The following is a 23,193-nucleotide window of genomic DNA, read 5'->3' as shown; positions in this document are numbered from 1 at the left end:
ATCATCCCCCAATGTTGAAAGAAAGTTTGCCTATATCTCAGTTCATGAGGAATAACACTAATCTATCCTTTCCCAAGGAGATGGGCAAACTGAACAATAGTCAGAGACTGAATTTTGCCACCAAGGGCAGAATTCAATTAGCCGCGAAAAGCGGATTGAATTTGCCTGTTTCGGCGCAATGTTTTCTCCGTGTGCATCCCTGCTTTTTGCCTTATTCAATTGTAAAACAGGTGAAAACGTGGAAAGGCGAATGTTTTACAAAGCGAAACTAGCGGAAAGGAACTCTTTTTTTGGGGGGGGGTATCAGTCTGTACCCCATAAAAAGTTTCAGTATCAATATAGAATAATAGTAGTAGCCCTAATAATAGTATTTAGTGAACTTACTTTGTTGCAAAGGGCTGTTATATGCATATTTGCATATGTGTGAAAAATAAGTACCGTAGTTAAATTTGGGATACCTGAAAATGGGTACTAGTATATTTTGATGTCTCTAAAATGAAGATTTAAAAAATCTCAAATATACACCACTTGCAATCTCAAAAATACCTGTCTCATCCATAAAGCCCCCCAAAATATCAGGCCCCCCACTTTTTACCCATTTTTAAACACTTTTTAAATTTTTACCCCAAAAATTGTATTTTTTGGGGATGAATTAAGATATATATTTTTTTATTTATTTTACCTAATTAGTCATTAGGGGGGTTTCCAAAGGGTTCTGAACCAAGTCCCCACATTTCTACCCCAAAATTTGCATTTTGCACTTCTTTTCTCCTGCCTTTTGCTGGAGAAACTTTTTCACCTGTTTTTGCCTATGGAATTTTCGCCTAGGCGCAAACTCCGGGGAGTTGAATATGGAGATACTTTGAAAACAGGCGAAAAGTGCAAATCGGCGAAAACTTTTCCTCAAACGGCACTTTTCGTGGCTAATTGAATTCGGCCCCAAGTAGGAAATCTACAATGAAATTCTTTGAGAAACATTGGCATGTTGTAAACACAGACCCTACTTTGGGCATGAAATCCTTGAACCCACCAATGATTACATACTGTAGAGGGCCCAACCTGAAACAAATGTTAATGTGCCCTATGTTATTCCCCAAACCTAATCATGATACTACCTGGTTAAAGAAACAGTTGTTTTTGCTGTACTCTTACATAACCTGTACGCCTATGTGGTTTGGACCCACATTACCTTATCCAGAATGGGGTTAATTTCAGAATTGGATATAAATTGCACCGCACCCTGGATTACGTAATATATCTTTTGACATGCACTTGTAGGCTTGTTTATGTGGCGATGACTATGTGGATGTTCTAAAAGCACATGGCTAATCACAGAGGTCCCATACATCAAACCTTTACAAAGCGGAGTACAGATAAGGCCCAACACTTTTTAAGTTTGGGCCATCAAGTTGCTACTCTTAAATGCAGACTTATTTATCTTTATGATGCCAGTCACCTTGATGATGTGATATTTTGGTCTATTTTCGCTATATTTACCGTCATTCGTTCCATTGTGAAAGGCATGATTAGTGCGCATGTGCTGTTTGCTTTATTGGGCATGTGTCGATGTATTCCAGGCTGGAACGTATTGATAGTCCACATGTGCCGGAGTCCCAGTCTGCAAGCTGACCTTTTCTGGATCGCTAGAACCGCTAGTGCTCATTTGTACTGGCAGCACCATGGTACTAGGGTGGTTCAATAAGTAAGGCAACAAGACCTCTCACGTGTGTAATGTTCTCTTTTTCATTCTAATTTCCTGCCAGGCCAGAGCAGGTAGACCACTGCTTCCCCTCACGGCCATTAGAATGCGCATCATATAAGTCATACTGTCCCAACATCAGTTGTAAGATGGGGTTGGAGGAAACCTGGGTAAACGTTGGGGTACATAGTGTGATCAGATTTCTGTGTCTAAAGGGTAAATCAGCAGCTGAAATTCATGGCCAACCTGTTGAGGTGTTTGGTGATAACGTCATGTAACTGGAACAGGATTAGGTTTTGTGCACTGCCTTTGACAACGACTGGACAGATGTTAAAGATGAGCAGCGATTACAACGGCGTGATTTCCTTCTTTTTGGACCATTGAAGAAGCACCTGGGTGGAAGGTGGTTTACAGCCTACGGTGAAGTTCTGCAAGTAGTCATGTCGTGGCTTCAGGCGCTTGACACTGATTTCTTCTATGATGGGATAGATGACTTGGTGTACCATTGGAGCAAATGCTTAGACAAGTGTGGAAAAATAATCTGCACCAAGGCCATAGTATTGATTATACATATATGTACCTGTTGAATAAATTTACGCAATGAGAGGTCTTGTTACCTTATTTATTGAACCACCCACGTACATGCTGGCTGCTTTTGTTTATTTAGTATACAGTACCTTGGCTGGTTTTTTGACACTTGTATCCAGTGAACATGTAGCAGAAGTGTTGTAATTTCCGGGTCTATAGCGTTTCCTGCTGGATGCACCTACAATTTTGGCATTTTGTTTAATAAATTATTGATGGTACATAAGCAGCCCTAGGTAAGTGGTTGTTTATATTTTGGTTTCTGGTGATACTTTTGCTTCTGTGTATTTTGGAAAGTATTGTCTGTCTTGACAAAGGTCCAGTGAGAACGAAACCTTGACTGCCTAGGTGACACGTGACATTTCAATATAAAAACGTTCTTACTTTTCTACTTATATGTTGCGTGCCCTCTCTTTATTCATTTTACTTATTTGGATCCTGGGTCACATATGATGCTTTGTAAGAGAAACTAAAAAGTAAACCATAAAGTGTTTTTGTGGCAAAATACATAGGGCCTGATTCAGACCCACTCGCGAGCGGCTGTCCGCTTGCAAGTGGGTCGATGTTATGGACTGAGCATGCGCACGACGGAGGGAGCTCCGTCGTGCGCATGCGCCAGACGCGACGAGCGAAGGAAAGTCCTTCGCTCGTTGTGTCCGATCAAAGGGGGCGTGCTGTCAATGTTGATTGACAGCACGCCCCCTTTGGTGGGCGTGCCAGGGGCGTGCCTCCCTGACGGGGGCGTTCCCAAGGGAACGCCTCCCGTCAAAAGCCGGCCCACTGACATCACTAGTGATGTCAGTGGGAGTGATTTTGGCTCTGATAGAGCCAAAATCACTCCGGAGCTTGCGGTTGAAAACCTCAACCGCAGGCTCCGGCTCGCAAATTCGATGGTCGCGATGGTCTCGACCATCGCGACCATCACAGTGCACGCTCGTATAGCCTGTGGGTGGTGACCCACAGCTATACGAGCGTCCAGGAGGACGCTCCATGAAAATGGAGCCCGGCCCTCATTCAGAGCGTGCGGCTCTGAATGAGGGCCATAGTCTCTTCCAAAATGGAGAAACCTTCTCCAGTCAAGCAATTTCACACAATACTCAAACTGAAATTCTATTTAGACCAAACTCTTTCTATTAACAAACATCTTGGATAATATGATGATTAATTCCTTTAAAAATGAAAATTGGTGTTTTCTATTTTTCCTTTTATTTTTATTTATTGGTGTATGGCCCAAGCTAAGCAGTGTCAGAAATTTGTAATCTGAGTCTTATCTTAAAATGTTATTTTAGTACTCTAGCATTGATCAGGTTGGCTACTCCTTGGCTACCACCTTGGAGAATTTTCTGTACGTTGACATTTTAGTGATAAACAGAATTCATGCATTGGGGGAGATGTAGCAAACCTTGGAGAAGAGCTAAAGTGGAAGTACCAACCAATCAGCTTCTAAATGCCATTTTTCAAGCACAGTCTTTAGTATGGCTATTAGTAACTTATTGGTTAGTACTTTATCTCTCTCCAAGGTTTGAAACATCTCCCCCATAGTCATTTAGTAGCATATATGTTCAGATGTCCATTGCTAAATAGGTCAGCTTTTTCTCTTTGTGCTTTTGGTGGCTGTAACGTTTCATGTATCATTAACAATATTTAATTTAAATTTGTGCTTTTGTTGGTTCTTCCATTTCATATTGTCAACATTTGCTTCTCGCCTACACTATATTCAGATTATATGCTGACTACATTTGTCAATAACTGCACCAACTAATGATACGATATGTCCTTCATTGACCAGTTAGAGGACATTCCCCTAGCCCCTTTATTCCATCTGTGCTTAGTGATTAGGACTTGCACGTTAAATACTTTGAGTTTCTTTTTACTTTATTTCCCCTTTTTTTGCTCAATTCCATTTTCCCTATGGGCTCTAATCGTTTTTGAGTACTGAGTGGTAAGAGTCTCTTTATGAATTTATCAAACTTTATTAGAATGGTTCATCTCCATAATACTGCAGCTTAATTTCAGACAACCATTTTCTAGACCACAAGGTGCTGAATATTTAATGGTTCTTAATAGGTACATTAGCAGTGCAGGCATAATTTCTGTGTTTGAGTTCTTTAATATGTCATGCATAATACTGATCAATGCATTTCTCTCTGATAGGGGTCAGTCTCAGCAGTGACTTCATAACTGGCTTTTGCCAGGAGACAGAGGAAGATCACCAACTAACAGTATCGCTGTTGCGTGAAGTGTCCTACAATGCGAGTTTCCTATTTGCCTACAGCATGAGAGAGGTGATTTGGAGACGGTTTGACACACATTATGAATCAAGTCACCTAAAGTTTTGTCTATTCAAAGTAATACAAATTCCCTTTCTGCATTAGAAAACAAGAGCATTTCATAGGCTGAGTGATGATGTCCCCGCTGAGGTGAAGAAAAGGAGACTGGAGGAACTCATAGTTGTCTTCAGAGAGGAGGCTGAACGGGTCAACAAGAGAGCTATAGGAAGGACACAGCTAGTTCTGGTAGAAGGAGTGAGTATCTCATGTTACCTGTACTTTCACAATAATGGGGCGATTCAATTAGCTGTGGAAATATTACCACACTTTACATTACCGCGCACTATGTGAGGTATTTTCAGCATGCACGATCCCGCAACCTGCACTATTTAATTTGAAAACGCTTATCAAGGAGGTTGCGCGGTACGTCTGCCTTGTGTTACTTAACTGTAAATGACAGGAAGAGTGGGGAAGAAAAAAGTAGGCAATAACATAGCAGGATATTAGAGAAGGCCATTGGTGACCATAAGCAAAGTACTTGGGGCTCTTACAAGGTGTTAAATGGCTGATTTTTGCCTGGTTTATAAACCGTAAAAGAGTTATAGTCAGCAATGGGTTTTCAGCCAATTTAAACCTCTTGATGAAACATAGAATTTGACGGCAGATAAGAACCACTTGGCCCATCTAGTCTGCCCCATTTTTAAACATATGATTACCTCAACCCTTATTGATCCTTACTTCTTCTGAAGGATAAATTTCTATACTGTCTTAGTCTCTACCACCCCTGATGGGAGGCTATTCCACTTGTCCACTACCCTTTCTGTGAAGTAACTTTTCCTCAAATTTCCCCTGAACCTACCACCCTTCAGTTTTAGAACATGTCCTCTTGTTCTAATACTAAACTTTCTTTGAAGAATGTCTCCTTCCTTTACCTTGTTAAAACGCTTTATATATTTGAACGTTTCTATCATGTCCCCCCTATCCCTTCTCTGCTCCAAACTATACATATTTAGATCTTTTAGTCTTTCCTGGTACGTTTTGTGGTGTAGACCTTGCACCATTTTAGTTGCCCTTCTTTGTACAGTCTCTAATGTATTAATATCCTTCTGGAGATATGGCCTCCAGAATTGAACACAGTATTCAAGATGAGGACGTACCAATGACCTATACAGTGGTATTATCACTTCTTTCTTTCTGCTACTGATTCCTCTCCCTATGCAGCCAAGCATCTGACTTGCCTTCCTCATTGCTTTGTTACAATGTTTGCTTGCCTTTAAGTCATCTGAAATAGTGACTCCTGGATCCCTTTCCTCTTCAGTAGTTTCCAGTATAGTTCCATTAATACTATATTTAGCCTTTGGATTTTTGAGACCCAAGTGCATGATCTTGCATTTTTTGGCATTAAACTGTAGTTGCCATGTTCTTGACCATTCCTCTAGTCTACCTAGATCATCAATCATTTGTTTTACTCCTCCTGGTGTGTCTACCCTGTTGCATACCTTTGTGTCATCTGCAAAAAGGCATAGTTTCCCTTCAATACCATTTGCAATGTCACAAATAAAGATATTAAAAAGCACTGGTCCAAGTACAGATCCCTGAGGAACTCCACTGGTAACATTTCCCTCTTGAGACTGCACGCCGTTTACTACAACTCTCTGTTTCCTATCCTGCAGCCATGATCTTATCCATTCAACTATCTTTGTATCCAATCCCATGCTTTCCAGTGGAACAGTGTCAAAAGCGTTACTAAAGTCTAGATAAGCTATATATATGGCCCCCCTTTATCTATTTCCTTAGTCACCCAGTCAAAAAAGTCAATAAGATTTGTTTGACATGATCTCCCCCCAGTAAATCCATGCTGTTTGGGATCCTGCAAATTGTTGGATTTGAGATAATCTACGACTCTTTCTTTTAAGAGTGTTTCCATCAATTTCCCTACTACTGATGTAAGGCTCACTGGTCGGTAGTTGCTTGCCTCTTCCTTGTTTCCACTTGTGTGCAGTGGGACAACATTTGCTCTTTTCCAGTCCTCTGGAATGACTCCAGTAGCTAGTGACTGGTTCAATAATTCTGTTAATGGTGTTACCAACACCCCTTTAAGCTCTTTTAGTATCCTTGGGTGTATCCCATCTGGTCCCATTGATTTATCCACTTTCAGTTTTGAGAGTTCTGATAGGATCTTCTCCTCTGTAAATGTGTTTGTTCCTACCAAATGTGTGTGTTCCTGAATTTGGAGTATATTAAAATGTTTGTAAGGTGATTTTTATGTTACTTTAAGCTACTCTATAGACAATAATGGAACCTCACCCATGTGTGACTGTGGACTGAATGCAAGCAGGAAGCATGTGCTCGCCTGTCCCACAACGAACGAAGCATGCGCCTCTTTAGACAAACACCTCAAACTTTAATTAGTCTGTGAAAATAACCTTCTGCCATTGACTAGTGTTCCAGCTCCTGTGCTTTATTTGCCCACAATAACCTCCTCTTTTATTTATGGGCCTAAGCAATGGTTTTTGGGCTGCAACACATCCCTTCAAGCCACCGGCTACAAGGCGGTGTTTGACTGTTGCGATTGACGCGCTTTTTTCCCTAGTTTCCATCAGCGCAGCATGGATCTAATGAGCTGTTTGGAACACACTCTAATAAATTTGTCTTCTTGTTTTGTTGTCACTCAAGGTTTTCTAGGTCGTGAGCGATCACGTAGACAATTGTTTACGGCATATCTCTTGAGGGTACACTGTACACCACCACGAGAAATCTCCAGTCAAGCAATTTCAAGCAAACTATGCCTGCATTTCTCAAAGCGAATATGGCAGATTGCTTTTTGATTAATAGCTCCTTCCTGTGAGCCATTTACGTGACAACTTTACATGTTTTCATAAGTGTTCACAGTATCACAATACAAGGCGAACACCTGAATTTTTCCACTGTGTATGTGTTGACAAATCTGTTTTGAAAGAGTATTGGGCATGTATCTGATATCACTTCGAGCGCCTTGTGGGTGTAATTTGTTTATTTTTAGGGATCAGACATGATCCAACTGTTGGCATTCTTCCCAACTTTTTTACCACAGGAAGAGGGACCTTTGTGCACGGCGCAGCCGCGCCCCTGAAATGAGGATGCATTGCCTCATGGTTAGGTGGCATGGCTTTGCGGGGAATGCCGTACTCGTGAGTAACAGCAGGTGCAAATCATATTGATGAATCTTGGGGTGTATTGAAATTAATGAGCTGTAGTGTACCTTTGTTGATCTTTCTGACAGGCATTGCAGCTGTATTGGTATTGTTTTCGGAGTGTGTGTGTACAGCCATGGCCAAAAGTTTTAAGAATGACACAAGTATTGGTTTTCACAAAGTTTGCTGCTTCAGTGTTTTTAGACCTTTTTGTCAGATGTTACTATGGTATATTGAAGTAAAATTACAAAGCATTTCATAAGTGTCAAAGCAGGGTTCGCAAAATACGCGCTATAGCGCGTTTTTACGCGCTATAGGGAGTTGAGGACCCGATTTTAAAAACTCAGCGGGTCCCGCAGGACCCGCTGTGTGGGGCTAAGCTGGGTGCAGCAGCCTATCACCGCCGGCGGCATCTTTTCAACCAATAGCCGCCGGCGTCTCCTCAGTCACCGCCGCGTAGCGTCCCCTCTCCCGATCTCTGGCTACAGTATAGACATCAGCCGGCCCACCGCGCTCCGACCTCTGATTGTAGACATCAGCCACGCCCACCGCCCGGGAGCAGCGAGGCAGCATCTTCTTCCCCCATTCCCCCTGTTCCCAGGTCAGACTCGGAGTGACGTCGTCAGAGCGGCTGCACAAAAGTGCAATAGTGAGCGCTGCACAGCGGCCGCCGGGAGACGCACCCAGGGCCGGCAGGTGTGTTTAGGGGGCCGTGTGTTTGGGGTGCCTGCACCTGTGGAGGGGTAGTTACCGGCTGGCTGTCCATACACGCCGGCCCGGCAGCATGGAGTGTCTTGTGTGACAGGCAGCCTAGCAGACCATCAGATTGGCTGCCTGTCACTACAGTGCGCCGGCCATGCGGAGCTCAGTGTGGTGAGCAGGGAATGTCCAGAGACTGCTCACCACACCGATGTACTGTACAAAGTGCTGCAGTGCCGACTGAACGTTCCCCGCAGCCAGTGTACTGTAATGACAGGCAGCCGGTCCAATGTCACTGCTGCCAGGCCCTGGGGAGTATGGAGAGCTGCCCCCAATGTGTGCCTCTGCCCAATGGCTCAGCCCCAAATGTGTGCCTCTGCCCCAGCCCCCAATGTGTGCCTCTGCCCCAGCCCCCAATGTGTGCCTCTGCCCCAGCCCTCAATGTGTGCCTCTGCCCCAGCCCCCAATGTGTGCCTCTGCATCAGCCCCCCAGTCCCATATGTGTATCTGTCCAGTGCCCCAGTCCCCATGTGTGCCTCTGTCTAGTGCCCCAGCCCTCAGTGTGTGCCTCTGTCCAGTGCCCCAGCCCTCAATGTGTGCCTCTGTCCAGTGCCCCAGCCCCCAATGTGTGCCTCTGTCCAGTACCCCAGCCCCCAATGTGTGTCGCTGTCCAGTTCCCCAGTCCCCATGTGTGCTTCTGCCCACCCTCCCCATATGACCCAGAGACGGTGATGTGGTGACATGATGTCACGTACCTGCATTCCGCCTCCAGCTACAGTGGTACAGTGACACAGCACTACAGGTGGCAGTGCAATAAAGTTGAATTAATGTGTTTATATTTTTTTTATCCTATTGGGGCCAATGTGTTGGTGTTTTTTTTTTTTCATTCTATTGGGGCCAATGGTTGTATCTTTGTATCCCATCTGGGCCAATGTCATCTGCTACATGCTTCATGGGATTTAGATGGAACCCAGAAAATGTCAGGTAGGACCCCGAAGTGAGGGCTCCCTGGGACCCACATTTTTTTTGGCTCACCGCGATCACTGTCAAAGGCTTTTATTGACAATTACATTAAGTTTATGCAAAGAGTCAATATTTGCGGTGTTGACCCTTCTTTTTGAAGACCTCTGCAATTTGCCCTGGCATGCTGTCAATCAACTTCTGGGCCACATACTGACTGATGGCCGCCCATTCTTGACTAATCAATGCTTGGAGTTTGTCAGAATTTGTGGATTTTTGTTTGTCCACCTGCCTCTTCAGGATTGACAACAAGTTCTCAATGGGAGTTTCCTGGCCATGGACCCAAAATTTCAATGTTTTGTTCCTCGAGCCACATAGTTGTCACTTTTGCAAGGTGTTCCATCATGCTAGAAAAGGCATGTTTATCACCAAACTTCTTGGATGGTTGGGAGAAGTTGGTCTTGGAGGATGTTTTGGTACCATTCTTTATTCATGGCTCTGTTCTTTTCAGGACGCAAGCACTGTAATTGCAAGGGCAGACCTTGAGCTGACTGCTTAAATGGCTAACAAAGCGTCCTTTATTATGTTACTGAAACACTCTTACTTCCTTGGGGGAAGGGACCTGATACACTGTGTCTCACTCCCGGGATCCCACAAGCATTGTGGAATCGCAGCTGCCGCAGCAAGGACATCGTCGACAGTGCCGCAAGTGTGCAGCATAAAACACACAATCAGTTTATAATCCAGGGACACCTCTTTCACTCAGACCCCACTACTAGACATGAAATCACTACAGCAGTGGTTCTCAAACTCTGTCCTCGGTCCCCCAAACAGGTCACATTTTCCAGGTCACCCAGCAGGTGCACAGGTGTAGTCATTATTCACTGACACATTTTAAGAGTGACATGTGGAGCTAATTATTTCACTTGTGATTCTGTGAGGAGACCTGGAAAGCATGCACTGTTTGGGGTCTTGGGGTCCGAGTTTGAGAACCTGTGCACTACAGTACGTGAGCGCTGCACACCACTTTCTGCAGTGCTGCAGTAAACGGCACTTGCGGCTATGTGTTGAGCAGCGACATGTACAAACTCCTAGTGGCACAGTAGTGCGACATTGCTGCAATCATGCTGCATAAAACGCACACTCAGCTCAGAAAGAGGTATCATTCTAATTACAAACAGACGTGTAGTTCAGTGATGGTTTTATACAATGCCCTTCAATCCCAACTGTTCAGTTCTAGGGCATGTTATCACTGTGTGAGTACCGCACATCCCTGCAAAACAATGTAGCATGGACTGGTGTAATAATGATGGCAGAACACATGTATAAATTGTTTTTCCAAAAGTGTACTTAGCACTCGCACACCAAATTATTTAATCCTTTATTACACACTCAATTACAGCTCTCGATCGATGATAACTACAGCGTACTTAATGACAGGTTCAGTCAGCCAATGAGCGGGTAGTAATTCAGACATTAAATTGCCTTTTTTTTACGCATGCGCAATGCAGTTTAGGAAAAGCGACATCTGGTGGACAGAAACTTGTACTACACTCCGTAGTAAAACTTTCCGACTAGCAGAGCGCGCTACATGGCGTATGGCGCAAAGATGTAGCAGGACACATCTGTATACAGCAAACAAAGAGTGAGTTACTTTTTGTTTTTAGACTTCAGGGTATCTAATGGTCCCAAAAATGTAATAGATTGCTGAGTTAGATATAAACTATACTTATCTAATTTATTGAAACTTCAATAATGTTATCCAAGATAAATCACCATTTAACTTAAAGGAAGATTGTCAAGGTAGAAGTCATTGTATTTTTGTCATGTCCGATACAGCCATGTTATTTTGGTTTTCAATGGACAGTTTTGTATTCCAGGCCAGCAAACGCTCCTCAGAAGAACTATGTGGACGAAATGATGGCAACACCAAAGTGGTTTTCCCTAATTTGCATTTGGCAACAGCCTTGTCTCCTGAAACTAGAGCCCAAGCCAGACCAGGTGACTACGTCTTAGTGAAGGTAAGTTATTAATTAAATCGCAAACTTGAATAGTTCCATTATAAAAGCATTCTATATAACAACAAAATGTACCCCCTATGGAACATTTAAATACTCTCACTATTTTTTATCTGAGCTTTGAACCTGATTCAGAGAAGCATGCAGTTCACGCAGCAGCTGCTTCTTTGGTCGCTGCGAAAATACGTAAAAGCAGCAGGAGGCATCTGTAGTACACTTGTCTCTGGTGAAGCTGGTATATCAGATGAAAACGCATTAAGGCAGACTCCCCTTTTGGGGTACACCTGATAAAATTTGATTCTTCTTTCTGCTCACTGATTGCGGATATAGTGACCCTGCACCCATAGAGTCCAAGATCCCTGCCGGTTCCTACTCCTCACGACATCATCTTATAGGAGTCTCATTCGTAACAATTATTGAAACCTAACACTAAAGCAGTGGTTCTCAAGCCCGGTCCTTAGGACCACACACAGTTCACGTTTTCCAGGTCACCTAGCAGGCACATTTTACAAAATCCACTGGTAAGGCTAATTATTTCACTTGTGATTCTGTGAGGAGACCTGGAAAACATGCTTTGTTTGGGGCCCTGAGAACTACTTTTGAGAACCTGTGCAATAAAGGCTGGCAGGTTTTCTATTCTGACGCCCACCTCCCACACACGGGTCTGCACAGGCTGCAGTCAGGAGACGGACACACATTTGGATTTTCTCATTGTGCTATAAATGGTCACCCAGGAAGGATCCCATTCCTCACAACAGATATGGCAACTTATTCAATCTGGAGAGACTCACTCCTAGTTGGAGTTTCTATATGTCAACCAAATTGTTTTTATTGAACTACCTTTCATATACATTTACAATTTTTTATTTTTTTTTTAGATTTTTTTTTTCTATACGCTCGTTGTATGTGAACCTGCAGAAACGCTCCTCAATGTTATTCAACTATAAGTTTTATATGATGAGTCATTTTTATGGTTATTATTTGAGATATACTGTATTAAATAGCTGCTGAAATTTGACACTATGGTTAATTGAAGCATTTAATGTATTAAATTGTTATAGTTGAAATTGTTGTTGCATCGGGATTGAAAATGTGAAAAATTGAGGATAGAAAAACCATAGGCAATAATATAATAAGAAAATGTTAAATAGTCTTGGTATACAAAATGTGGTAGGCAACTTTACTTTAAAGGCTACTGGATTAATGTTTGGAAGAATCTGGATAGGCCCACTATCCTATGTCTCCGAGAAATAGTTTGGCGATTATACTCCGCCTCTCCTTCATAGAAGATACATAATAGAGATAGTCCTTTGTTTGGCCCACATGTTGCAAATCTTCAGGAAAATACTCAACATTGGCATTTTTAGGATTGGGGACAGTATCAGATCCTGTATAGGAGGATGAGGTTGAAATCCATATTGGATAAATAAAATATGAGGGTTCATTCCATGAAATATAGGACACAACACATGAAAATGAAGTTGCATCATAGCAGATGCCAAGACATTTTAAACTTCATTTCTTTCTACTGGTGAATTTAATGGAACTGTCACAGTGACGTCAGATAATGTACTGTAATTAACATTGGTGGCTGGTTCTATGTTGAATATGATGGAAAGAGTTACCCAGGTGAGATCAAAGACATGGTGAATACTTACTGAGCTCAATGGAGCAAGTTGGCAGCAACTGGAAATGGCCATCATCACCAGATGAAATACAGTATTTTATACATATTTACAGTTAATTAGAAAGATAAACGGGCCTACATTGATTAATTCACATGGATTCTACAGATTTCAGTAATTTGTATCAGAGCCCTTTGACTGGGGACAGAAATGTAATGCCATTCACATTTGTATGTAACATGAGTCATATGTCAAAATTGATTTTAAGTATAACTTGGTCAACATTCAGTTTTTTGTTTGTCAATAATAATTTTAGGGTCTTTATAAGTGTATAGCATTACAATCATATTGTAAAAATAGTCTTCATTCTAGCACCCTGCACCTGTCACAACCCATGCAGTTCCTCTTTCCTGCCAGGAGTGTCACCATCTGCTCTGGTGCTTCTAGCACACTTAGCTGATGCAAGAAACTTCTGTTAAGGAGTTTGGTGTTGCTTGCAAATGGAATGAGCTGAAACCAACTCATTCACATCTTAATAAAGTGTGGGCACCATTAGCTTACGTGAAACAGCTCAAGATTCCCCAGCGTGACCTGTGAAACACGAGTCATATGCACCTTGAAATAGTTTGGAGTGTGAAGTTTAGGGATGATAAAAATTGTCCTTAAGGTGGACTTGGAGAAGTTGCAGGAAAAGCCAACATGCAGAAGGAATCCACACGAAGATGACCTTTGGAGGATATTTGATCTACATGGTAAAAAGAAAAAAAAACAGTGCATCCACCTTGCCATTCTTTATAAGTGATTGAAAAGTGAGTACGGGGTTAAAAATGAAGAATAGGCACTACCTTGCTTGACAGGGATACAGATTCTGGCATGACTGTAAGTTGATTGTCTCAATTTCTCAAGTGCAAGTTTAATATCTCTCTTTATCCTGTATTGTAATCTCTCTCCACAGATCATTCCTTCTGAGAAAATAACCCACATTTAAGGAACTCCTATAATTTAATGCGCGTAGAGTTCATTAATAAATGTAACATTAATATCTGAACTATTGTTCATATTTTGTATGCTGTCTATCAAATCTGTGATCGGAGCTACTACAGAAGAATATAAAAATAAAGAATAATAATACTATCCTTTGATAAATTCACAATAATTTACAAATCCTGAGAATTATTGGATGGCTTTTTTATTGGGTTGAGGCTAATTCAGGATTACTTTCACCTCTCTGGATCCATCTGGCAGACCATACCCAGAAATGCTGGACCCATGAAGGGTAGTTGCTGGAGCTCAGAAGCATTTCTCAAGTTTACAGCATAGATGATGATCTCAATTTCATTTTAATATTTCTGCCCCATGTTCCCTGTGTGAATGTACGTAATTGGCAAAGATTGTGATAATGTCTAAATAGAATGCAACTAATTGCTATAGGACATCCTGAAAGATCTCATTAATGAAGATGTGGAAGAGGGCTGGTGAATTGCATAGGCCGAATGGCATAATTTAGTACTTATAGTGCACATCCCTGGTGTTTCATTTATCTTCTTCTGTGATGCAAATAAGATTATATGCATCAGCTTAGGGTGGAAGCTCCTCTAATGTGATCACATTGGGTATGAATGTTAGGGTATCATGCTTCCTGAAAATGAATGGCCTCTATAGTCAATGCAGGGAAGTAAACACTCATCCTTCTTTTTGACCTAGAAAAAAAACAGCTAATGCTGGTAAGGCGGATGTGTAGGGAAAACCCTGCTCCAAGTTACTAGTGCAGGAGCAGGGAGGCTAATTGTAGGCTGCCTGAAGGAATTTTCTCCCCGCCAGTTATCACTCAGGATCCCGAGTCTCCTTGTTCCATAGACTCAGTACAGCTGCTGGTCCATTTGCAAGTTCTGAGTGTCGGGGAGAGGGCCCTAGGTTCAAGTTGTAATTGTCAAGATGCAACCCCAAATTCCAAGTGTTGGGAGTTTTGAGTGTCCAGCCCCAGGAGGGGGTTCAAAGTCTGCTGCCATAGAAGGAGGTTCAGAGCCTGCCACAACCCCAGGAGGGGTCTCTAGTGCCACAACCCCGGGAGGTTACCTCTGAGTGCTGCCCAGTCGGCCACCATTCAGAGTTGCCGCCCAGCCTGCCGCTGTTTTGTGTGCTGCTCAGCCGGCCACCCAACTGAATTCCCTTGCCTTCGGGCATGAAGTTCTTTCCTCCCTTGCTTGTTGTGCTTGTGTCATGACGAGGTGTCCGCTACCATATCTTAAGCACATCAGAGCTGAACGGGAAGGGAACATAAACTACTAAAAGAAGTACTAGAGACACAGCAAAAACACAGCTACCAGAATAGATACCACTCTAGAATTAGGATCATATGTGGAGTGATGAGAACATCCCACCCACGTTTTTTCAGAGGCAATACCCAGCCCCATAAGAGATGAGTCTCCATGAGACATACCAATATCCAGCTTAAATGCCGGGTGAGGCTGTTAACTCCTCTCTGAAAGGTAGAGCCCCTGGAGTGGATGGCATTCCTATAAGAACTTTGTTAAATACATCATTATCTATTTGTCCCTTATTTGTTAGAAAATTCAATATGCTGTTTGAAATTTAGATAAACTTTCTATCTATGTCAGCAGTCCTCATTGTTGTTCTCCCCAAGCCGAGGACAGACCCAGTTAATCACCCGGAAATTCAACTGCATAAATTTGAGACGTCTATGCATCATTTACAAATGGGGTGTCCCGCTGAAGACTGCAGCCGTGCCTTCGGGAGGAGCTACCCTGTGTGAACTAGGCTCTTGTACTCAAATCCAGCAGCTAGGGCCTTTGTCATTGAGTTTGTTACTAGTTAATTTCTCCTTGCTCAAGGTACTAGGCTCTCTGCCTAAGGATGACCACTTTTGCTGGCTCTATTTGCAGTGCATGTGCTATTAGGACTAATTATTCCAGTCGGGGATTGATAGTTTCAGACAGGGAGGAAAAATTGCATTCTATATGCAGATGTGTTTGGCTCACCCTGATTCATCCTTACTGAAGGTGGCCAAATAATTTTGTCTCTTTCGCTGAGGTTAAAATTAACTGGGACAAGTCTATCATCTTCCCTATATGGTCTGATTGTACTGTTACAACTTATACTGTATGCATATCCCCCTGAAGTATAAAATGCAATTTTGTTACTTAAGGATCCAAATTTATCATAACCCTATGGATTATGTGAATTTAAATGTTTAGCCCCAGAATGATTTTCTGAAGGACCGATCACAAGTGTGAAATTGATTGCCACACTCTGTTATGGGTAGAATGAACCTTAAGGGCCATATCCAATTAACTGCGGTACATTACCGCGGCTAATTACGTCGTCCGGGGCTATCCAATTAGCCCCAAAGTCGGCCTGACAGCAGCACTTATCAGGGTTTTTTTTTTAATAACTAATAGACGATAAGTGCCGTTTTTTCGCCCAAAAAAGATCGAGAACACATAGGGGTGCAAGCTTATCGCGGCTCCTATGTGTTAACGGGTGAACTATCCTATTAATTCGCCCCATTATTATTTGGATGGGGAGAAAAAGAATATTGTTGAAAATCGGGGATTATCTGCGAAAAATCCCCGTTTTTTGCCGGACACGGGGATCAGTTGGCGCTAGAACAGTGTTCAGGGCTAAATGGATATGGCCCTAAGTCTTTGAGCAGTTGTGGTAGGAATTTCATATTCCATGCACTATTTTATATAGATATATGCAGCTGCAATAATGCTGTGTGCGCCCCGTTCGGTGGATCTTTTCTGCAAATTTCTCTCTTTAAATCTGAGCCCCTCAGGCAAAAAAGGAAAAATTGTTTTGATTCTTTATCGTGCCCTTAATTTGCATCTCCTTTTGGAATGTGCTCCTACTCTTAAGAATGAAATGTGAAGTTGACGTAGGTGCTCTTTCTGATGTGGATTACATCTATCCTCAATATGCCATGCAGAGCGACATACCTGGTGTGAGTGAGCCAACAGGTCCCTAGCAACTCTGCTAGCATTGGACGTCTTTTTTTTTTTGATTGCCGATATTACGTCTTAGTCGCAATGTGATGTGACTAGGACACAGTAGGAGACTGCTGATTAATGTGATACGTGACACTTGTATATCTGTGTACGATTGAGTCTGTATTGGCATGGAAAAAAGCTGCGGCCGCTGCATCAAAGCACATGTACACAAGTGTTGCATATCACATTAATCAGCATAATTTCCTTGTGCTTCCTATGAACATTGTGATTTAATACATTTTAGACAAAAAAAAGGTGCAAAAATGACGCCCAGTGCTAGCGTATTCGCACAGGACCTGGTGCGCTGAGAGGGACTGCAGCAAAGATGTGCGAGGACACATCCATAGGGACAGTTTATGCACTGTATTCGGGATACTACATGTACTAGATATTAGCAGGTCCATTCTTGTGTGCTGAATAGCTGTTTCTCTCTTTTTAAAAAGGGTCTTCGTGGCAGTGCTAATTTTGTGAAATGTGGATCTGATCATAGTGGGTTTTGGCTTCTGCTCTGGATGTATCCAGGAGCACATGACTTTTGAAGTGAGAGTGGAATAATAGGGCTGCTGGTCCTATGATTCCACCCATGGACACTAACCTTTTTGTTCATTTGGACTCTCTTTGGGAAAGTTATATAAAAATATGTCCTGCCTATCTACATTTGCTAAGGTTATAATTCCTAGGATTTGGTTTGCATTTGTTCTGTTAAGATCAATAAAATATACTTCATATTAAAAACAAAATCCTAGGCTATACAGTCTGGGGAATGATGTTGAATTTGCTCCTGGCCTATTAAGTATGGATACAAATTGCAATGTCTATATGTACAAAGCTTGTTTAAAAATAAACTTTTTTTTAAATACTCTGCTGTAACTGCAAATCAAGGGTATCTACAAAGTGTTAAAACAAAGGGGGTAATTACTTTTGTAATCAATTATTGTAGGTTTTAATTTATTTTTTGAGTTAAAAAAGCACTTTAGTTTATTTAAAAAATTATTTCAATAGACTTTTAAATTTTGCGTTGTCTGCATGGCGACATTTTGCATTGTCTGCACGACGCCATCGTGTATGGCGCTATTTAGCGTCATGTACATCTGCCGTGTTACTGCACACTTAAAGTCTTTACATAATAAATGCGCAGGGATACATATATATATTTAAAGATGCAACTTTTAGCCAGAGTATAGGTCTGTGTAGGTCTGTAGCAGATAATTGAAAAACACACACATACTGTGAGGTGCAGACGAGTGTTTTAAATGAACAATTGTCTATAAGTCTGACTATGCCTAAAGGAACTAGCATTTACATTCCAAATAGGCAGAAGAGGCCTTTGATTAAGCCATTAGACATTGCGACTCCATCAAGTATCTGCTGGCCATCCCTGATGAGAACAACTTCATTGTCTGTCATTTTTAAACTTGGTTCAGACAGAAGTAATATCAATAATATCAGTTACTGGATAAAGCTATATAATATTAATACGTACAAACATACCCACGCACATACCCTGTAACTATTTTAAGATGAAGACGCACATTAGCATATGTAAGATAAAGGCACAATACATACACGCACTGCAACATTTGTGCTGTGCTCAGACGCACAACGCATACTTAGGTATTTCTGTAAATATCTCACTATTACTTATGCAAGCACATATAGAAAAGGTTCCCTAGCATTAAGATTAATATTAAAGGTTTTTGTTAGACATGGTATGAAGTGTGCATATATGATATTAATGGTATAGAACATCGTAGACATTTCATGTTTAGTATTATACTGACACCCTGTCTATTTGCAGACTTCCGGTTCTATCGGCAAGGGAGTCGCATCATGCATTCGGGAGTTATGGATCATAGAGAGATATTGGTTAGATATTGTGACTTTGTATGAAGTGTCTTAGCTAGATTACACAAAGGTGATCAAGCCATACCCCTAGTGACACAGCATGAACTGTCCAATAAGAAGAATGACCAGAACCAATGAAACAGTATTTGTCTGTCCTTATTGTGTTGTCACCCCTTGTAAAGGTATATATACTTGCGTCCATGGGCCAGTCCCCATTCACACCCATTTGATGACCACAGACGTCAGGATTGATGACTGGGACCTGGATCCGGGGCGCTTGCGTATGTATTGGCTGTACCTTTTGTATTTAATTGCTCTTTGCGCTAATTGTCTAGATCAAAGCTCGTAAACCTTTTTATTCTTGTGATAATAATTTGTGCTTTGGAACCACACGATTAGTCTGGACAGCAATTATTTTTCTACTTCAGGGTCCATAGGGTATCCACAGGATACCTTAGGGTACAGGTGTGACGTCAGTCATCGGGCACCATAGAGTTAAGCTTTCAGCCTCCCAGGATTCACTAGGGTCCCCCTCCTATACCCCGCCCCCGAGCCAAGGCACCTCAGTTTAGTTTGGTGCCCGGCCGGAGTCGGGTGCACCTGTTGGAGTGGGGGTTAAGAAGAGCCCCTGAAGTTTTCCTGCATGCAGCTGTGGCTGCACATCTGGATGTACAGCATGGACAGTCAGTCCTGACGTCCATGCTGTCTTCCCTACACCCCCGCCGGTACCAGAACGCCGGTACCGATCCGGGGATGCTGGTGAGCATCTGGGGTCACAGCTAGCGGTGACCCCAGATGTTCCGGACCATGGCCGGAATCAAGGGGGACATCAAGGTGGGTCCCCGCTGTTACATGGTCCAGAGTCCCCAGGCAGGGGGCTCCCTGGGGACTGGCTGCAGCGTGGAGCCAGGTATGTAACCTGCGCTTCCACTACCCGCCTGGGACAGCGGACCGCAGCAGAGCGGTAGCGCTGCGGCGTCCCGGGGGTTAAATGCTCGCCAGGGGAGCGCGCCTTCCCTGTCTCACAGCCGGCGCCGCCCTCTCTGCACATTGCCGACTGGCCCTGTGGCAGCGCTCCTCCCCCAGGCCAGCCTCCTCTCTGCTCCTCGGCGGCCATCTTCCTGAACGCATGGTGAACGCTGCTGGAAGCCTGGACGGAAGCATCGTGGTCTGGGTCCCCCCGCATACCTCTCCTCCGTTGTGGTCAGGTCTGTGTATGCAGCGCTGTGTCCTACCAGACCCTGTGTCTGCGTAGTTGAGTGATCAGCGCTGGTTAGTGCAGGAATTGATTTTCTTTGCATTGTATGTGACTGTGCTAGCGCTGCTGCCTGTATCTTCTATATCTGACTGTCAGCTTTATTACTGTCCCTGTTCTTTCTGCTAAGCACGTGCGGTGCGGTGCTGCAGGGTGGTCTCTCGCCTCTTTAAAATACATTTGGTGAGAGGGGTCACATACTTGGTACCATCATGTCTGAAAGTGATTTTCCTCTCCGGCTACAGTGTACTATGTGTAAAGTACCTTTAGCGGAGGGGGAGGGTAGCGCGGAGGGCCTCTGCTGGCAGTGTTTGTCGATGGCGCGGCCTATTACGGTTACAGCACCGGTACAGGAGCCGCCCTGGGCTTGTTTCGCTAAGGCGCTTACAACCTTAGTGGGCCAGTTGGCTCCGCAGCCCGCGTTTACGCAGATGGGTTTGTCCCAGCAGTCAGTGGTGTCGTCACCCATGCAGAGTTTCCCTAGACAATTGGTGGTACCCCGCAGTCTCCCTATTTCCCCTCTCCTGGTTTCTCAGGAGCCGGCGTGGGTTAACTCCCTGACGAGTTCTGTACAGCACTTGTCTGATGTGTTGCAAGGGGAGTCTGTGATGCGGCCACATAAACGGCCGGTGGCGTCTCTGTCGACCCCTTATGAGGATGACGAAGGAACGTCTGATGATGGGGAGATTCTGGATCCTTACGATCAGGAACCTCTCCATACCAAGGACGCTGACGCTAGGTCCAAGGTGTATATTCCTGGACTTATTCGGGCAGTCCGCACAGCCTTGGTGATTGAGGACGAAGTTCCCCCAACGGCTAAATCCAAGTATGCCTTTTTTAAGGATGTGAAGGGTGACGCCACGGTCTTTCCTCTTTCGGGTCAGTTAGTGGACCATTTAGAGGAGGCGTGGAAACAGCCTGGCAAGCGATACCAGCCGCAGAGGCACCTGGGGGTGGCTTATCCGTTCGCGGATAATTATTTTGCCAAGTGGGAATCCCCTCCACAGGTGGACTCTCACGTGACCCGTCTTGTCCGTAGTGCCACATTGCCGATGCCATCCATGTCCTCCCTTAAGGATGCTACGGACCGCAAGGTGGAGATCTGCCTGAAGTCCGCTTATTCCCTTGCGGGGGGGGGCAGCACGGCCGGCTATGGCCATTTGCTGGGTTGCCAGAGCGATGGAGCGCTGGGCGGATTCATTAGAGGCGTCTTTTGATTCCGACTGTCCGGCCGATCAGGTGGAGTTGATTGGCAATCTCCGTGATTCCGCCACGTATATCAACGAGGCGGCCTTAGACATTAGTACCCTGGTGTCTCGAATTTCTTCGGCAGCAGTGGCTGCTCGTCGCACCTTGTAGGTGGCGATCCTGGAAGGCGGACGCTGATTCCAAAAAGGGTTTGGAGGCGTTGCCCTTTAACGGAGAAGTTCTCTTCGGTCCGGATCTGGACAAGATTGTGGCCACGCTGGGGGCAGCCAAATCGGCATGTCTCCCGTCGGCCGCTGCTCCTTCTGGTTCAGGACCATCGTCCTTTCGGTCTTATAGGGCCCAGGGCAGGCCCAAACCACAGTCGTTTCCTCGACAGGCTGGTCCCAAGAAATCGGCCAAGCCCCGGAAGCAGGCATGGAGTACCAGACGTCCGGCCCCTAAGCCAGATGACAAGCCTGCGGCCTGATGGTCCGGGCCTCCCTTTGGGGGATCCCAAAGTGGGAGGCCGCCTGCTGCAGTTCGCCCGGTGTTGGACCGACACTTGGGTTCTCGAGGTGGTCTCCCACGGGTACGCCCTCTCTTTCCGACACAGACCCCCGGCTCGATTCTTCACCACGGGTCTACCATCAGACCGGAACAAGGCCACGGAGCTGCGGAAGGTATTGCACACTATGCTCCAGGCTGGAGTTATAGTGCCTGTTCCATTCTCCCAGAGGGTTTCTATTCAAATCTTTTTTTGGTGCAGAAACCCAATGGGTCGTATCGTCCGATTCTCAACCTCAAAGCACTCAACAAGTCTTTGCGGGTGCCGAAGTTTCGGATGGAGACCCTACGGTCCATCATTCTGGCGCTGGAACCTGGGGACTACATGGTGTCATTGGACATACAGGACGCTCACCTGCATGTCCCTATTCTTTTGCGCCATCAACAGTTCCTCAGGTTTGCAATCCGCAGCGACCACTTCCAGTTTCGGGCGTTACCTTTTGGCCTGGCGACAGCACCACGTGTGTTCACCAAGGTGATGGCGGTCATGGCGGCTTCTCTGCGGCTGCAGGGAGTCCGCCTGTTGCCGTACTTGGACGACCTTTTATTGGTGGCGGGATCTCCAGAGCTCCTTCTTCGCCACTTGGACCTGACCATTGCGCTACTGCAACGGCACGGCTGGTTAATAAACTGGCAGAAGTCCACTCTAATCCCGTCTCGGCGGATTCTGCACCTCGGAGCCTTGTTGGACTCGGGACAGCAAAGGATCTTCGTGACGGGGGAAAAGACCTCTGCTTTACAGTCGAGGGTGCGCAGTTTTCTGCACAGCCGCCGGGTGTCTCTACACTCGGCGATGAGGTTACTGGGCTCCATGGTGTCGGTGTTCGACATGGTGGAATACGCCCAGTTTCACTCCAGACCTCTGCAACACCTGATCCTGTCCAAGTGGAACGGGCTGCCCCGGTCTCTGAAGTCCCAGACGATAGTGCTCACCCCGGAGGTTCGCCTGTCCCTTGCCTGGTGGTTGCAGATGACCCATCTCAGCAAGGGACGTCCGTTCTGGGTACCAAAATTCCTGTTGACAACGGACGCCAGTCTTCGGGGCTGGGGAGCAATTTCGGGTCCACACTTGTTCCAGGGCAGGTGGAAGCCGACAGAAGCGGAGCTTCCAATAAATATCTTGGAACTCCGTGCGGTCTTCAGTGCTCTCCAGCAGGCACATCGGGTTCTCCAGGGTCGCCCGGTGCAGGTCCAGTCGGACAACGCTACCACCGTGGCCTACATAAACAGGCAAGGAGGAACCCGAAGTTGGGCGGCTCTCGTAGAGGTGTCTCGGATCCTGGTATGGGTGGAGCGCAATCT

At 44.6% G+C, this 23,193-nt stretch overlaps 1 protein-coding gene across 5 annotated transcripts in view; it reads left to right on the top strand.

The window, feature by feature from the left end:
• CDK5RAP1 (CDK5RAP1 mitochondrial tRNA methylthiotransferase) overlaps positions 1-23,193 on the top strand; it is a 137,960-nt gene that overhangs the window by 79,635 nt on the left and 35,132 nt on the right. For 4 of the 5 annotated variants that reach the window (XM_088480556.1, XM_088480553.1, XM_088480552.1 and 1 more), the window contains exons 11-13: positions 4,439-4,569; positions 4,660-4,809; positions 11,267-11,407. In XM_088480556.1, coding sequence (XP_088336682.1) covers positions 4,439-4,569; positions 4,660-4,809; positions 11,267-11,407 — 422 coding nt within the window. Of the gene's footprint in view, positions 1-4,438; positions 4,570-4,659; positions 4,810-11,266; positions 11,408-13,984; positions 14,140-23,193 lie in introns of those variants that run through there. The other variant, XM_088480555.1, reaches the window with a different exon arrangement.

The sequence above is a fragment of the Taudactylus pleione genome, unplaced genomic scaffold, assembly GCF_031769625.1.
Source record: "Taudactylus pleione unplaced genomic scaffold, aTauple2 ptg000256l, whole genome shotgun sequence".
NCBI classification, from domain to species: domain Eukaryota; kingdom Metazoa; phylum Chordata; class Amphibia; order Anura; family Myobatrachidae; genus Taudactylus; species Taudactylus pleione.
This window is presented reverse-complemented; position numbering and strand designations above follow the sequence as displayed.